At 42.5% G+C, this 18,281-nt stretch overlaps 1 protein-coding gene across 2 annotated transcripts; it reads left to right on the top strand.

Moving 5' to 3' along the window:
* Nucleotides 1-7,769: 7,769 nt before the first annotated feature.
* LOC144367436 (speedy protein E4A-like) lies at nt 7,770-11,932 on the top strand. 2 transcript variants are annotated; one of them, XM_078023610.1, is made up of 4 exons: nt 7,770-7,958; nt 8,546-8,631; nt 9,385-9,553; nt 10,947-11,932. In XM_078023610.1, the coding sequence occupies exons 2-4, from the start codon at nt 8,558-8,560 to the stop codon at nt 11,004-11,006; spliced, it is 303 nt and encodes a 100-aa protein (XP_077879736.1). In that variant the 5' UTR covers nt 7,770-7,958; nt 8,546-8,557; the 3' UTR covers nt 11,007-11,932. The 2 variants fall into 2 exon arrangements, with proteins under 2 accessions (XP_077879736.1, XP_077879737.1); XM_078023611.1 differs by lacking the exon at nt 7,770-7,958 and having other exon boundaries at nt 8,137-8,631.
* The last annotated feature ends 6,349 nt before the right edge of the window (nt 11,933-18,281 follow it).

The following is an 18,281-nucleotide window of genomic DNA, read 5'->3' as shown; positions in this document are numbered from 1 at the left end:
AGGACTTCCTTGAGCCAACAGCACACCTGCACTCAGCATCTGATGCAGGTGCATCACATATTGTGGGAGCATAGGTCCTTGGCCAGGAGGTGGAATGGAGACCAACATGGAATGAACCAGCTGGGAACCAAGATAGGGTTCCATATCAGGGTGAGAAATGGAAAAGAAAACCAGGCTCTGCAAAATGAGGGTTTCCAGCTGTATGCTCTCATCTGTGAGGGAGTGGACAGGGGCCGAATTGGGAAAAAACTAGAGAGCAGGTGAATTTGGGGGCACCAGCAGCAGACCCATGCTTTATCTCCAGTTGTCACTTATTGCTGTACGACTGGGACAACTTTCTGAGCACCGTTTCCTTGTCTAACAAAAGAGGGGACTAAGTGTGAAATCAAGCTCCATCTCTCTCCCAGAATCCCCTCCAGACAAGGTTTACCAGTTAGGATGACAAAGGAGTGAGATTTACAAGGACCAGGTCCATGATCACAGAGCAAGAAAAGAGGGTGAATTTGTGACTGACCGACAATGAATGCACAATGGCTGTATATTTACATCTGTACATCAGCACATCCAGCACTTCATTCCTTCTTTAACTGATAATATTCCTTCATAGGGATAAAACCCATTTTGTTTGCCCATTCATCTACTGAGAGACATTGGAGTGGTTTTCCCTCTTTGGCTATGGTAAATCATGCAGCTGTGAGCATGTGTGTATGGATCCTTGTTGGGGTACTTGATTTCAGTTCTTTGGGAATATACACTGAATGGAATTGCTGGTTCATACGGGGAGTCTGTGTTTACTTGGTCAAGGAGCCAACAAACTGTTTTCCACCATTTTCCACTCCCACCAGTGATGTGAAGGGAGTTACAGGTTCTCCACATCTTTGCTGGGCTATGTGGGCTTGATTTTTGTCCTGTCTTTAGAGCATGTCCTTATCAGTGTGCTTGTTCATCTTATTCTACATTTTAATACTTAAAAAATTCTTTTGGTAGTGAAGATGGACAAAAATGCATTTATTTTATTTTATTGATTTTGGTATCTTCCATCTCTTTTGTCTTAGCCATCATAAATGGGATGTGCTTTCTCAAGGTGGTTTGGGTTTGCATCAACTTTGTCTCCCCCTTGCAGGGAAGTTGTCCACTCTGTCATACCAAATCAATTCTTGACTGTTTTTGCATTAACTTTGATTAACTTTTTCATTTTTCTAACATATAATCCATTTTCCAAACAAGCTGGTAAATATTCCCTTTTATTCGCAGGCTTGGACTCTATCTTGTAACATAATGTACATCCCTATGTACAGTTCTGTTGTTAAGATATGAATGTACGGCACTTTCTTATGTTTCTCTCTTTTTTTTTTGGTCTAATTAGTTATACTTGAAAGTAGAATGCATTTTGATTCATGGTACACAAATGGAGCACAACTTTTCATTTCTCTGGTTGTACACTATGTAGAGTCCCACCATATGTGCAATCACATATGTACCTGGAGTAATCATGTTCATCACATTCCACCATCTTTTCTGCCTCCAAACCCTTCTTCCCTCCTTCCTCTTTGCCCAATCAAAGTTCCTCTATTCTCCCTATGCCTCCCTACCATTATTAGCATCCACTTATCAGAGAGAACATTCAGCCTTTGTTTTTTGGAGATTGGACTACTTCATTTAACATGATGTTCTCCAACTCCATCCATTTTAAAAAATATTTATTTTTTAGTTGTAGTTGGACACAATATCTTTATTTAATTTATTTATATGTGGTGCTGAGGATCAAACCCAGGGCCTCCCATGTGCAAGAAGAGTGCTCTACCGCTGAGCCACAACCTCAGCCCTCCAACTCCATCCATTTACCTGCAAATGCCATATTTTTATTCTCTTTTATTGCTGAATAATATCTATTATATATATATATATATATCACAGTTTCTTTATATATTAATCTGTTGAAGGGAATCTAGGTTGGTTCCCCACAGTTTAGCTATTGTGAATTGAGCTGCTATGAACATTGATGTGGCTGTGTCACTATAGTGTGCTGATTTTAAGTCCTTTGGGTATAGACCGAGGAATGGGATAGTTGAGTCAAATGGTGGTTCCATTCCAAGTTTTCTTAGGAATCTCCATACTGCTTTCCATAGTGGTTGCACCAATTTGCAGTGCCACCAGCAATGTATGAATGTACTTTTTCCCCCACATGTATGTGTTCCTACGTCCCTTCGGGGTCAATGGTCACTCGGCTACCTTGTGTGTGGGGGGAGTAGAGATGTGGAATCAACACACAGACTCCAGGAGCTGGTGAGAGAACTGGCTGGAGACCCGGTCGTCCAGTAGCTCAGTTTATTTTTGGAATGCACACAACTGTTATAGGGTTTGAGTGGGGTGTGCCTGTCAATCATACATAAGCAAGACAACATCCATAAGCCAATCATCTTCTGCCTAATGTAACCACACTGTGTGGAAACTCTAAATATTGCTGTTGTGGCAGAAAGCAATCTGGAAGGGTCTTTGGCCCTTACTGAGTCAGGGGTTTCATGCCCTGAAGCCCTCCTGTCAGGCCTGAACGAACGTGGATGTTTCAAGCATTTCTGAGCTGCTCGTAGCTGCTAGCTGCGGCTGAAAGTTATTCCAACCCCACGTCCTTGCCAACACTTATTATTGCTTGTATTCTTTATAATTGCCATTCTGACTGGAGTGAGATGAAATCCTACATTAGTTTGGATTTGCATTTCTCTAATTACTAGAGATGTTGAACATTTTTCCATATATTTGTTGATTGATTGTATATCTTCTTCTGAGAAGTGTTTGGTCAACTCCTTAGCCCATTTATTGATTGGGTTGTTTATTTTTTTGGTGTTAAGTTTTTTTGAGTTCTTTATATATTCTGGAAATCAGTGCTCTATCTGATGTGCATGTAGTAAAGATGTTCTCCCCCTCAGTGGGCTTTCTCTTCACATTGCTGATTGTTTCCCTTGCTGAGAAGAAGCTTTTTAATTTGAATTATCCTATTTATTAATTCTGGATTTCATTTCTTACACTTTAGGAGTTTGGTTAAGGAAGTCAGGACCTAATCTGACATGATGAAGATTTGGGCCTACTTTTCTTCTATTATGTGAAGGTCTCTGGTTTGATTCCTAGGTCCTTGATCTACTTGGTTGAGTTTTGTGCATGGAGTGAGATAGTGGTTTAATTTCATTTTGCTGCATATGGATTTCCAGTTTTCCCAGCACCATTTGTGGAAGAGGCTGTCTTTTCTCCAATGTATGTTTTTGGTGCCTTTGTCTAGTATGAGATCACTGTATTTATGTGGGTTTATCTCTGTGTCTTCTATTCTGTACCATGGGTCTACATGTCTATTTTGGTGCCAATACCATGCCAATTTTGTTACTATAACTCTGTATTATAGTTTAAGGCCTGGTATTGTGATGCCCCCTTCTTCACTCGGGCACTTTTATGATTGTTTAATGGCACTTAGTTTTATTTGTTTCTCTTACCGACAGTTGTCACATAGTTTCTATTCATGCCTCTACATTTTGCTGTAAGTATTTATATTTCAGATAATTTTCATATACTTTGCCAAATTCTCTCCAAAGGAATCCACTGATAAAATCATAAGACTGTAGTTTGTATCTCTTGAGCAAAACTAATATTTGTCTAACTGATCTCAAAAAGATTTGTAAAGTGGATGTAAGCTTTTGAACTTCAGTTAGCCAGCTTCCTAAGCCTGGATTCAAAATTTGATTGGACTTGCCTCATGTGGGAAATGGACATATTTTCCTTAGGTTTAAGTAAAAATCAAACAATGGAGAATTAGATTGGTTGGAATCTATTATCCCTGCAGAATGTTGTCTGATTGCTGTGTAGTCACCTACTTTTCCTAGCTATAGCAGCCTTACCGCTGTCAAAGAGCAGCAGCAGATTTAAGACTACCACTCCATTTATATGCTTTGTAAAGAAGAAATCAAGAAAAATGACATGTCACTTAGTAGACTTGAAAGTATTTTCACGCCTGGAAAACTCATCCTGAACAAGAGACACAGCACACATGCACGGTTGCAGACATGAAGTCCCAGCAGCTCACCCCACTAAGAGTACAATGTGAAAACAGAACTATTTCTAACATACCTCATTTTGTCCACTAGCATCATAAAATACTGGTTTGCATATATTTGCACACAATAACAGATATCTTCTAGCCCTTCTCAGTGAGATAATTTGGGCTGATTGATAGGTAACACTTGAAAAATAAAGCAATTCTAAATCCAAAAATCTTTCATTAATTTCCAATAATGATTTAAAATCAGAATGTGCTAGGGACAGTGGTTTGGATCTGCAGTGTCCCCTAAGGCCCATGTATTGGAGGCTTGGTCGCCAGCTTGTAGTGCTACTGGGAGGTGATGAAATCTTTAGAAGGTGGGATCTAGTGTTAGGAGGTGGTCAAGTCAATGAGGGTGTGCCCTTGAGGAGGGGTTGGAACATGGGCCCCTTCCTGTTTCTCTCTTTCCTTCTTGACTGCCATGAGGTCAACAGACCTCCTATGCTTTATGTTCTAACCATGAGATTCTGGGCACCCACAGGCCTTCAGCAACAGGACAAGCAACCCGAGACTGAAACCTCTGGGATCATGAGCCAAAATAAACCTTTCCTCCTTCTAAGTGGATTATTTCAGTATTTTGCCACAAAAGACTGACCAATACATTAGGTTATGCCATGGAAACATCTCAGACATCTCAGTGACTTCAAACGAGAAAGGTATTGTCCTGCACACTGTATGTCCTCAGTGGATGTGCAGGCAGCCTGTCATTGGGTCCTGGAGGCACACAGGCTGGTGAAATGGCCGCCATCTCCAAGCTAGGTAGTGGTTACACCAGAGAGAAAAGAGGGCTTTCTGTGCGTTTCATATTAGAAACACTATGTACTAAAGCTAAGAAAGATGTTATTGACTCTATAGCTGGGAAATATAGACTGCTGGAGCACAGAGAGGGGAGGAGAATACTTGGTGGAGAGTTTGGGATTTCCCCCTATATGCTAGCCCATGCCTTTTATATATACAATCATGTCAGTCCTTGAATTTCCCTTGAATTTACCATGACCTAAAACATTAACCCAGAGGCTGGGGTTGTGGCTCAGCGGTAGAGCGCTTGCCTCGCACGTGCCGGGCCCTGGGTTGGATCTTCAGCACCACATACAAAAATAAACAAGTGAGGCTGGGGATGTGGCTCAAATGGTAGCGCACTCGCCTGGCATGCGTATGGCCCAGGTTCGATCCTCAGGACCACATACAAAGATGTTGTGTCCACCGAGAACTAAAATAAATAAATAAATAAATTCTCTCTCTCTCTCTCTCTCTCCCTCTCCTCTCTCTAAAAAAAATAAATAAACAAGTGAAATAAGGGTGTTGTGTCCAACTACAACTAAAAAATAAATATTAAATAAATAAAATATTAACACAGACTTGAATAAAACTGTCATCATTTTGTAGATAACCACATCGATCATCAGGCCATGTAGTCTGATACCGTGTGCCCTATCCATGGAAATATTACTTACCCAGTACTTTTTTTGGGGGGGGGCAGGGATGGAATCCAGGGGCACTTGGCCACTGAGCCACATTCCCATCCCATTTTTTGAGATGATCCACGGACTCCCAGAAAGTGTTGACACTCTGCAAAGACTGTGAACATGCATAGAATTTTCTATGATTTTATGTCTTCATAAGGACTCTTTGAGTCAAGGATACCTAAATGCAGTGTGTGTATTCCCAGGGCAGATTTCAGAAAACAGTGGCCAATGGCACTTAGCAGATTAGATTTGCTAAACTGAGTGTTTCCTTTTAGGGTTTTCAAGTGATAATTCAGTGTGCGTGGGTTCTTTTGTACATACTGAGCTCCTTCTTGGGAGGTCATGTCATTTCTGCCCTCCCCCTTCTTCCTTGCCATACTCCTTAATCTCCCACTGCACTGAACTCTGAAATGGAAATGCCCAGAGGTTGGGTATCTAACATGTGTTGTGTTGACAATGGAGAGAAGAACCCATGTCTAGACAGAAGTGAAAAAGGGGTCAGAGACCCGTAGGGTAGTTTGGCAAAGCGGACAGAGTTTGGATCAGTAGCAGCAGAGATCCTCTCCTCTAGAACTCTAGGACAGGTGCACACACCAGTCTGACAGTTGCAGGTGTTTTCCTTCAAACTAGTTGCCAGGTTGGAATAAGCGATGACATCAGAGGCTTCCAACCTTCCTGATTGGAAGGGACAGACTCTGTGGACCACTGGCACTGCAGTGGGCAACAGTTTGTCCTCAGAACTGTTCCTCACCTGATTTCTCCTGTTTGGAGAAGAGTGAACAGACTCCTATTCAACCAAATTCTGGAAGAAGACTTTGCCTTAGTAAGAATCTAGGTTTTGTAGAAAGAAGACAGAGTATGGGAGAACTTATGGCGGATCAAGAAATCTCCCAGTCTGGGCAATCGCCTTCCCAGCCGAGCACCTCAGAATCCCACCTGGAGGTGGTGGTAGATGATGAGGTCCCAAGTCCATCAGGTGAGGGAGCTAGAGTGAGAACTGATTTGACATGATGACTGGTGAGGAGGAAGGAAGGGGTAGAGAAGCCAGGAAAGGTAGACCAAGGAGCCCACTTTTGAAGTTTGAAGTTCCTTGCCATGGGACAAGGTAGTCCACATGGATGGAAATCTGTAGAGAAAGGAATTGGGCTAGAAGATGAGATCTAAGTTCAGGAAGTGGGTAGAGGGGATGTAAAAAGGGTCACTCCACCCATGAGAGAAAGTGTCCATAATGAGGAAGAGTTTTGAGGAACAGGGAGATGGGACAATGATACGGAGAATCAGGGGCACATGTTTATCAGCAAAGGGGAGAGGCTGAACAGTAGCTCAGAAGGCAACAGTTGAAGGTCTGGGGTGTGGGAGGTGAACTGGGATCAGAGGATGAAAGGATGAGTTCCAAATTCAGGAGCTTGACTCTGCTTCCTTTACTCAGCTCTGTGGGTAAAACCCTGCCTCCCATGTCGGAAGAGCGAGTGGACCTCAGAATCTGAGGGAGACTCGGAGGATGATTTCCCAGGGATTTTTGATTCTGCACTCTGGGTAGAATCTGGACTCCTGCCTGAGACCACTGGCATAAAGAGAAAGAGAGAGTCCTCCACTGAATCTGAGCATGAGCTGGAGGATCTGGAAAGTGGGCTAAATCACCCCTGGGATGTGGAGTCACTGTGTGACCACAAAATAAAACTCAAAAAACAGCGCATAGACTTGGTGCAACCAGAACACCATGAGGTTTTCAACCGGCTTCTAGGTAGGGAGACACCCAGGTAGCGCCCTCCAATCCTTTCTTTACACAAAGAAGGAACTTACAGCCTCTGCACTTTTCCATAGAGCCCTGCTATCCCTGAGATCCCCATTCCTGGAGGACTCTGTGAAACTCTTAGATGATGGATGATTACATTACACCTGAAAAATGACCCTGCTTGGGATCACAGAGCTTGGTTTCAATTGTCCTCACTGATTGCAGACATTATGGCTGTAATACATTTCATCCTCCCTGAGAGGTGGTTAACAGGACCATGTTCACGCTGTTGTAACTATCTAATGAGAAATGACTTAATAACTCTGGTTGTAAGGTGGTGTATTTTGGGGGGATGATGGGCCCCCACAGTTTACTAGAAGCTCTTACTCATACAGATACCTTTCTGTTACACAAACCCTCACTCAGTTGTTTCCCTGGTGGGAGGTCTCAGGTCTAAGCAACTTTCCCAGGAATGTTCCTGATCTCTTCCTAGCCACCTCTATTGGGCAACAATCCCACACCTTCTCCAAGGGAGGTCCTGTTCTCCTCTCTGCCCTCTATCTCCCATTGAAGCCCCTTCTGGTTCCTAACTAACATCACTGTTCTGCTCACAGAGGATCCTGTTGTCAAAAGATTCCTGGCCTGGGACAAGAACCTGAGGGTGTCTGACAAGGTGAGGTTGTTCTCCACTGGGCAGTGTTACTGATCCAGCACAGCCTGGATGAGGAGGGATTTCTGGCCCATGGTCCTTCCCTCTGCCTCCACGTAGAGCCAACAAAATGTGCCAAGTCCTGGCTCCTTTGTGGCTTGTCACATCTCCCTTCAGGACCTAGCAGTTTCCTGCAGAGAGGACAGGTGGACCTTGCTTCTTCTTGGGGTGCTTTGGGCTTCAAGCCCAAGTCCACAGTCTTGCATGGCTACCCCCTTTTGCTTATTGTCACCTGAGGTTCTGGGCTCCTCTCCTCTTTGCACTTCTTGGGACGCCCCATTCTCCAGCTTACCCAAGACCCTCCTCACCCAGCTCACCTACATGCCTTTCCTCAAAAGATCCCATTAGAGCTGATCCTACAGTACACACTAAGCCTCCTCTTCCCCCGACTGCTCAGACTGTCACAGGTCCTTCCCCAAACCAGCAGGTCTCCTTACTTGGCGACCTTCTCTCAGGGGCACTCTTCACCCCAGACTCCCATTCCTCTGTCCCCTCTTTCCTCCTCTTCCAGGATGTGACCTCTCTCTGTGTTTTTCCTCTCTCTCCATCAGTACCTCCTGGCTATGGTCATAGCTTATTTTAGCCGAGCTGGCCTCTTCTCCTGGCAGTACCGACGAATCCACTTCTTTCTGGCCCTGTGAGTATTTGGTCTCCTTCATCAATCAGGACTCACTACCTGGGAGGGTAGGAGGGGAGCAGAGGGGCACTCACCTTTCTTTTACTTTTAGCCTCTTTGTCCTGTTTGCTCCGTGTACACGAGATCACAGCACTGCAGTATAGTTTGTTTTTCTTTTCCACACTTCCCTAGTCAAAGCAAACACACATGCTCCCCAAAGGCCAGTTGTTAAAGAGTCAAGGAAACCAAGGAAACCCAAAGCCCACCTGAGTGGAGTGGAGGAAAGCATGGGCACCTCCTGTCCCTGGCAGAGAGACTGGAGGTGCAGCCACATCTGACTGCTCTTCCTTCCTGTATCTATACCAACATTGCTCTGTTTTCTGCCTCTGGATTTCCAAGACAGATGCCCAATTCCCAGCCTGGCACAGGTCCAGTGTAGGGTGGTCCCCTCTGGTTCTTCATACAGGAGTCTTCTCACATTTGTGGCTCTTTCTACACACCCCCTGAAAATCCTTCCAAGATGGGTCCAACCACCCCTTAGGCCTCTCCCACAACTGTGTTGCTCAGTGCTTTCTAGAAAAAGATTGGAGTCCTTCAGAAGGTGTGTGTCTGGCAGAGTCCTCTGGACCAAGGTGTGGTCCTCCGTAACAATTAATAGGGCTGGTGCAGTCTTGTCTGAAGATGGTCCTCTGGGAGTCCATTTTGGGAAGCTGACTCCAAGGGGAGGTCCTTCTTGGTTGTGCCTCTAAAGAGCAACCTGGTTTCTTTCCCCAGCTACCTGGCCAATGACATGGAGGAGGACAACCAGGCTCCTAAACAAGGCATCTTTCATTTCCTCTACGGGACGAGCTATGCCCAGCGTCCCCTGTTCCACAAACTGCGCTATCAGTTCATCTGCTCCATGGGCTGGAACACTCGGGTTTCCAGGGAGGAGTGTGAGGAGGTGGGTGGTGCTGTGTGTGCTTGTGGGGGGAGAGGGATGGGCTGACTGGAGAGACAGGAAGGTGGGTGGCTGCAGGTGGGCTCTGGGGAGGAGAAAGCTGTGGAGGTTATGCACGGAGGGAAGGACTTCCCAGCCACTCTTCAGTTTTGTTTTTTTGGTTAGTGAACCAAAACGTGTATCTCAATTTACTGTATAACATTTAACAAAAACTTCGTGAATTATGTATATCTTATTTACCAGATATACATAAGTGACTCAATAAAAGAAAGTCCCAATTCAAGAAAATGAATTTCATATCTGAAGAAAAAGTAAAGTATATTAAAAATGTAAAGCCAAGTCCAATTTCTATGCAATAAGGGAAGTATAGTTTTAGCAGATTTAAGTGACTTTTTTCAGTATAAATTCCAGGAGATTTAAGAGATTTTTAGACATATATCTTTGGTCTTTAATATATATTTATGTATAGATACATCTAACAATTATAAATTATGATTTATTTTAAAGGAAGTGGATAAATGAGATGAAAGAAATCTTTATACCAGATTAAAATTATTCACAAAGTGTAACATTTTATGGTGAAATTTTTTTTTCATTTGTAGAATATTTGGACAATTAATTAATACTTTGGAGCTAAGTAGAATTAGTTTAATTATTTGTCTCAAACTCTGGGATGAGCTCTTTTGTTTTAAACAAAAACCATCCAAAACTATGTATATGCCAGGCTTGTAATTATGTAGAAACTGTACTAGGGTTTCAATGGTTAAAGATGCATCTAGCCATGTAACTAAGTTGTTTTGATGGACCCAAGCAGAAACATCACTAACATTAAACCATTATTCTACTCAAATCAGAGACAATGATAAAGCTTGTCTCTTAATAAATACAACTTTTAAAATTTTATTAGATGGGACACGCAAAGGATTGTATCTGCCAAAGCATTTACAAAATTTTCTACACAGCTAGCATAATTTACTTATCTAATATAAAATAGGAAAGTTTATTCAATTTTTATTTGAAAGAAAGCTGAAAATATGATGTCCCATGCCTTATATTATATATAATATGTCCTCATAAGTATCGTCCCTGTTAGTAATAGCTGATATAATGTTGTGATATCCATATATGGCTACTTCATTTGTCACCAGGCTAAATAAATCTAATTATTACACCTCGCTATGTCACCTCCTTTGTAGCTGACAGAACTTAGTTAATACAATCAAGCCTCTCAACATTGTAGTTTCAGATATTTGTAGACTGTTGAATCACGGTGACTAGAAAGTCCAAATCAAGGTGAAGTAATTTTAAGGAATGGGAAAATAAATTAACCATAACTTCAAAACCCTCAATATCCTATAAAGTCATCAGCTTTGGTGGGGGCTCTTTTCCTTTCCAGATTCAAGCTTATGATCCGGAGCTCTGGGTGTGGGGCCGAGATCGCGCCCTCCTTGCCTAGAAGTCCTGGAACTGTGGAGGCCTGAGGGGAGGGACAAAACTCTGCATCCCTGGCTTGATGACAGACAGAGTCAGTGATTGTCTATTCAGGATGCTCGAGGACCTAACTTCTTGATCCAGTCCTGTCCACCTCCACCCACAGCCACCCTCTGCAGATGGTGAAACAGCCTGAATCTCCAAGTCAGCTTCATGGTCTCAAACCCCAACCACACAGATGACCCCCTAGAGGTGTGCTGGGTGCTCTGAGGCTACTCAGCCAGACCTGAGAGAAAACAGTTTATCACACAGGATGTGTAAAAATCCTTAACCCACAGCAATTGGGCCCCATTCAGCTTTGATGAATGGTTGATATTGGTCTAAAGTTAATATCCTTTAGCCATGAATCTCTCTCTCCTCCTGTAAATTCTGTTTTTACCTCTCCTTTTAATTCATCTTGGGTCACTTATCCCTTAAGGATACCAAGCGTGGAGATGATTTTTTTATAGGATTGTCACAATTTTAGTAAATACAAGAAATGTCATTTATTTTGAACTATGTTTATTTTAAAGATAGATATTGTTTGGAAAATTGTTTTTCCTTATTAGTTTTATGATGAGTGTTATAGTAGGTTTATGTTCATAAACATTTCTTTGGAATTTTTAATCTTTTATCTATTTTATCTACTACTTTTATATCTCAGTGCTATTACCCCATAGTCTTATAAATATAAAGATTTTATTTGATGTTCCATCATCATAATTGTGAAAATTGAGCTGCTGTTATTTAACTTGCCTTGACATGTTTTTCTGTCATTTTAAAGTATGTATTGTAGGAGACCACATGTGCTATGTGCTTTTGTTTTGTGCTATGTGGTTTGGAAGAGCGTAGCACGGTGCATTGTGTGGAAACTGAATAAAGTTGAAAATCTTCTTACATTAATGATTTATATGATCATGTCATTCTGCATTGTTTGGTTTTTGTCAAATGATACTGTTGTTTAACAGGGTTGTTGTTAATTGACCAAATTTCTTACCTGTGGAGGAAAACAATTAATTTTCATCTTGGAAAACAACAGAGAAGGTTGCAGAACTTTCTAACTAGAGACTGGAAGCAGGAAGCACAGGGAGGACATCGAGAGAGACAACACAGGAAGAGTGAAAGAAAATTCTAGGAGAGCTGTATAACAATCTTAAATGCAAAATCAAGGAGATGCCTTCCTGGTAATGGTCCAAGGATAGGGACACACAGGGAATGGTAGACTTTGATACTGGAGTCACAATGGGAATCTTTTCCAGAACCTGTTTCTAGTTTTACATAACAGAAGGAAATCCAAAGGATCTTGTTGAAATAGAAACTAGTGAAGGGAAATGAAGGTACTAGAGCAAGTTGTGAGAAGAATGAGATGATAGGAAGAGCTCGAGCTGGTAAATAGATAGGTACAGAGAGGAAAGGGCTAGCAGTGTGGGCACAGAATGACTGCAGACAAGCATATTGGGAGATGGGAGCTTCATAGAATATAGGAGCAGCTATGGAAAGAAGCAGATGAAGCAAAGTATCAGCAAGAAGAAAAACAAAGCTAAAGACAGGTTGCAACAGGGCTGGGGATATAGCTCAGTTGGTAGAGTGCTTGCCTTGCATACACAAGGCCCTGGGTTCAATCCCCAGTACCATTAAAGGGAGAGAGAGAGAGAGAGAGAGAGAGAGAGAGAGAGAGAGAGAGAGAGGTGGCAACAGAGTTAGTGATGAGATGTGATGTGGGGTTAGAGAGGCAAGTGGAGATGATGTGAAGAGGCTGGGAAGTGCCAACATGGAATGAGCTTAAGGCTGGTTGAATGTGTTAAAAGAGGAATGGTGGCTGGGTGAGTGGAGCAACTGAAGAGGTAAAATTCCATGAAGGAAGAAGTCATTAAAGACAGAGACTGTGCAATGCAATTCTGACGCTTATCAATTGTATGGAGCATAGGTTGAGGGCCCCCTCTATGCTGCCCTGTCTTCAGAAACCAGCTGTAAGCTCTGGGATTCCCAGACCACTCGCACTTCTAATCAATGGTGCATAACTGGGGATTCCCATGATCCTATTTTGTATAACTCTCTATAACATCTCACTGAGGTTAGGAGAGCATAAATCCTACATTTATTGTTTTGTCTTGTCAAAAAGGACACAAATTGGCACCAGCTAAAAGAGGCACATGGCTGGAGATGAGCTTCCCAGGTTGGTCGTATACATCCAATGACCTACTGTATAATTCTCTATAGTATATCACTGAGGTTAGGAGAGCACAATCCTATAATTACTGATTTGTCATGTAAAAAAAGGACACAAATTGGGACCAGCTAACAGAAAAGGCACATGGCTGGAGGTCTAGGAGGGTCTGAATGAAAGCTGTCATGTCCTCAGGATGCAGCATCTTCACAGGATATGGATGTACATGACCTACCTGGGAAGCTCACCTTGGTTTCAGTGTCCTGAGTTCTTACAGGAATTTCACTAAGCATTTGGTAGGAGTGGGATGAGCAGAGCAATAAATCAGACTCAGGTCCTGCCCTGTGGGTACTTACTATAGAGTGGGGGTGAGTGTCCAGGAAAGAAGACAAGGGAAGGGGTGTAGATAGAGACTGGGGAAATCATGACATCAACCACACAGCGTGGGGGTGGCACCAGACAGCGTCAGGGTCTCCAGACTGGTTTTGTGTTCCTGATCACTCTACCACGCGGCCTCCGCAACGGTTTCATTAATGAGGTTCTAGGCATAAAGTTAGTTAGAAGAGATAGAAATAAAACACACAGACTCAGTTACCTTATTTCTATTGCTAGGTCCGAGATGGCTCGCCTCTCTGGTTCCCTCCTCTAACCGCCCAGCAGGGCAGCGAGGATTACTCAGGGCTAGCAGGAGAGAGAGAGAGTGAACACGCCTGGAGTAGCCTTTTATTGGGGAACAAGAGATTCAGGGGAGAATTCCATCCAATGAAGGTTGAGGGGGGGCTGCACTCCAAGGTCAGGGTCAGTGATTGGCTCCCCGGGGTCAGTGGTCAGGCACACCCCTACACCGATGGGCTCTCTCATCAGGAAAGGGACGGGAAAGCTTCGACACAGCCAAAGCGCCTCAGACCCTTAACGGGAGTCACCCAATCACGTGTCAGAATGGCTTCCCACATATCACTGTGTGAGAGGTGCGCTTCAGAAGTCACTGCCAGGAAACTCTCTTGATGAAAGGCCTGTCTTGGGTAATGCTGGGCAGGCAGGCACCGGACTCCAACTTTTGGGCCTGCCTAAGTCAGCCTTCCTATTCTCACTGTAAGACCGATTTCCTGGCCACACCAGAAGTCAGCATGCAGAGCTCACCGGAAATCCATGTTCCAGGGCTCACGGCAGGTACCAAGGCAAGTACTAGGACTCTATTTCCCAATTGATAAAGACCTACAGACTCATTGAATGGATGAAATTTCCTAATGTAAATACTATCCTATAGTCTTATCATGTGTTCATATTGGGGGATATTGCATGAATGGTACATTGTGTGTACCATTCTCACAAGTTTCCTTAAACCTATAGGTATTTTAAAATAAAAAAGCAAAATATTCCGACCAAGCATTTATTTTGACTGAAATTCCAAATCCTGAAGAGCATTGTTTAATTCCCATTTATGCATCTTTGGGAAAGACTGGTCTTATCTATGGCAGATCGGTGGATTCCTAGCGGTAGGGGCTGGGTTGTTCCTTTCTGAAAATGTCGCAGGAATATCTCTATCGTTATTTTGGCAATAATAAATGTTAAATTTCCCCCCAATTATCAAAACATTGACATAAATGAATGCTTTGGTTGTAAATATTAAAGATAATGAGTTGACTTTAAAAATAAAATGAAAATTACATTTCCTGATTTGGGAACACTGAGCTAGAGCTTGTCAGGTAGCAGTGACAGGTAAGCTGTCTTTCATTCATTCCCCCTTCTCCCTTTTAGTACTACCAACCCTATTTTATTTTTCCAGCTTTCCAGTTGATGTGGTGTATGGTTAGTTTAGGCAAGAGATACAGGAGAACAGAGAATCTGAACAATCATAGGAAAGAACCTGAGAGTTTGGGATTAGCTGAAGAGACAGTGTCCTTGGGTGGCCTTCTGGACTCTTGTGTCATTCCCATTGCATCTCAATTGCTGCCCCTGGTTTTCTTCCTTCCTCTTAAACTATCCCGACCCGCTCCCTCAGTAAAGCCCATGGGTTATAGTACAACTGTGTGGGTAGCCATAACTGTCTGGGATCCTACGTGTCTTCTGATGTCCTGTGGCATCATTTTCTCTTCATATAAAATTGTGGTTTCCTAATTCTTTGCTCTTTTAATTTTCTCATTTGATCCACTTTGTATAAGTTATTATAACATCAAACTCTTGATTCCTTTGCCTTCTTGCTTTTCTGTTTTAATCATTCTTAACATGGTTTTGAATTTCCCCACATTCTCTTTCTCTAAGAAAGCCAGCTGTTCCTGTGACCCGCAACTACAGCTGTCCTCTCCCCAGCTCTGCTCAGCCTCCACATGCAGCTCTGTATGTTCTTTGGTTCCAGAAGCCTGGGCGCTCCGAGTCTGCCATATTCTTGTCTCAATTGCTCCTGACCATCCATCTCTGAGTCACATTCCTCCTGTCATCACAATGCATTTCCAAAGCGACTCTCTTGATGCCGGGTTTCTTTCTTTTATTATTATTATTATTAGTTGTTCAAAACATTACAAAGCTCTTGACATATTTCATACATTTGATTCAAGCAGATTATGAACTCCCATTTTTACCCCATATACGTATTGCAGATTCACATCGGTTACACATCTGCTTTTTACATACTGCCATACTAGTGTCTGTTGTATTCTGCTGCCTTTCCTATCCTCTACTATCCCCCCTCCCCTCCCCTCCCATCTTCTCTCTCTACCCCATCTACTGTAATTCATTTCTCTCTCTTGTTTTTTTCCCCTTTCCCCTCACTTCCCTCCCCGCTCTCATCCCTGTTTAATGGTGATCTTTCCCTCCCCGCTCTCGTCCCTGTTTAATGGTGATCTTCTCATTCTCTTCCCCCCTATTCTGTTCTTAGTGCTCTCCTTATATCAAAGATGACATTTGGCATTTGTTTTTTAGGGATTGGCTAGCTTCACTTAGCATAATCTGTTCTAGTGCCATCCATTTCCCTGCAAATTCCATGATTTTGTCATTTTTTAGTGCAGAGTAATACTCCATTGTGTACAAATGCCACATTTTTTTTATCCATTTATCTATTGAAGGGCATCTAGGTTGGTTCCACAGTCTAGCTATTGTGAATTGTGCTGCTATGAACATCGTTGTAGCAGCATCCCTATGGTATGCTCTTTTAAGGTCTTTAGGGAATAGTCCAAGAAGGGGAATAGCTGGGTCAAATGGTGGTTCCATTCCCAGCTTTCCAAGGAATCTCCATACTGCTTTCCAAATTGGCTGCACCACAAGAGTTAACAACAAGAATCAACAAATGGGACGTACTTAAACTAAAAAGTTTTTTCTCAGCAAGAGAAATAATAAGAGAGGTAAATAGGGAGCCTACATCCTGGGAACAAATTTTTAATCCACACACTTCAGATAGAGCCCTAATAACCAGAATATACAAAGAACTCAAAAAATTAGACAATAAGATAACAAATAACCCAATCAATAAATGGGCCAAGGACCTGAATAGACACTTCTCAGAGGAGGACATACAATCAATCAATAAGTACATGAAGAAATGCTCACCATCGCTAGCAGTCAGAGAAATGCAAATCAAAACTACCCTAAGATACCATCTCACTCCAGTAAGATTGGCAGCCATTAGGAAGTCAAACAACAATAAGTGCTGGAGAGGATGCGGGGAAAAGGGCACTCTTGTTCATTGCTGGTGGGACTGCAAATTGGTGCAGCCAATTTGGAAAGCAGTATGGAGATTTCTTGGAAAGCTGGGAATGGAACCACCATTTGACCCAGCTATTCCCCTTCTCGGTCTATTCCCTAAAGACTTAAAAAGAGCATGCTACAGGGAAACTGCTAAATCGATGTTCATAGCAGCACAATTCACGATAGCAAGATTGTGGAACCAACCTAGATGCCCTTCAATAGATGAATGGATAAAAAAAATGTGGCATTTATACACAATGGAGTATTACTCTGCATTAAGAAACGACAAAATCATAGAATTTGGAGGGAAATGGATGGCATTAGAGCAGATTATGCTAAGTGAAGCTAGTCAATCGTTAAAAAACAAATACCAAATGACCCCTTTGATATAAGGGGAGTAAACAAGGACAGGGTAGGGACGAAGAGCTTGAGAAGAAGATTTACATTAAACAGGGATGAGAAGTGGGAGGGAAAGGGAGTGAGAATGATATATAAGAGGAAAGGAGGGGTAAGACAAGATAATACAAATGGAAGAAATGATTTACAGTAGAAGGGGTAGAGAGAGAAAAGGGGAGGGGAGGGGAGGGGAGGGGGGATAGTAGAGAATAGGACTGACAGCAGAATACATCAGACACTAGAAAAGCAATATGTCAATCAATGGAAGGGTAACTGATGTGATACAGCAATCTGTATACGGGGTAAAGTTGGGAGTTCATAACCCACTTGAATCAAACTGTGAAAGATGATGTATTAAGAACTGTGTAATGTTTTGAACGACCAACAATAAAAAAAAAAAAGAAAGACTTTAGAGCCCAACTGTGGAAGCAATCCAAAGCCAGTCAATGGATGAGTGGATGAATGGACAAAAGATGGAGTCTATCCTCAAATTCAACTATTAGCCCTAAAAAGGAAATGCTGACACATTTCCACCAATATAGGAGCTTAAGATCAGTGCACAAATCAGCCAGACATAGGGACAAATACTCTTGAGTTCACACTATGCAAGACAGACGAGGCACCAAGAATTGTTAAATTCATAGAAAGTAGAATGATGGTCGGCAGGAGCTGTGGGAAGAGAAGTAGGGAGTTTGTGTTTCAAGGCTGCAAAACCTTGTAGGGGTGATTAAAAAAAAAAAAAGCTCTAGAGATAGGAATGTGGTAGTGACTGCACAAGGAAAACCAACAGTCACGCTTCACATGACAAAATTTTAGCCAATGATGGACCAATACATCACATATATGAAAGGGCTCCATCACATGATATTCCACAGTGGTGTCACAGCCATAGGTGTAAGCACACTGTATGCACAATGATGAAATCAACTAAACACATCTGGGAAAAAAACCTCCGTCATAAGAGATACATGGTTGTACTTAATGCTGCTGAATTCTACACTTCACAATGGTCACATG

Source organism: Ictidomys tridecemlineatus, chromosome 10 (assembly GCF_052094955.1).
Source record: "Ictidomys tridecemlineatus isolate mIctTri1 chromosome 10, mIctTri1.hap1, whole genome shotgun sequence".
NCBI classification, from domain to species: domain Eukaryota; kingdom Metazoa; phylum Chordata; class Mammalia; order Rodentia; family Sciuridae; genus Ictidomys; species Ictidomys tridecemlineatus.
This window is presented reverse-complemented; position numbering and strand designations above follow the sequence as displayed.

Bases quoted from the DNA above. Each gene is read 5' to 3' on its own strand.
- LOC144367436 (XM_078023610.1), top strand. From the start codon at position 8,558: ATGGTCATAGCTTATTTTAGCCGAGCTGGCCTCTTCTCCTGGCAGTAC. The intron at 8,632-9,384 runs GTGAGTATTTGG...TTCTTTCCCCAG, and splicing joins ATCCACTTCTTTCTGGCCCT to CTACCTGGCCAATGACATGG. The intron at 9,554-10,946 runs GTGGGTGGTGCT...TTTCCTTTCCAG, and splicing joins CCAGGGAGGAGTGTGAGGAG to ATTCAAGCTTATGATCCGGA.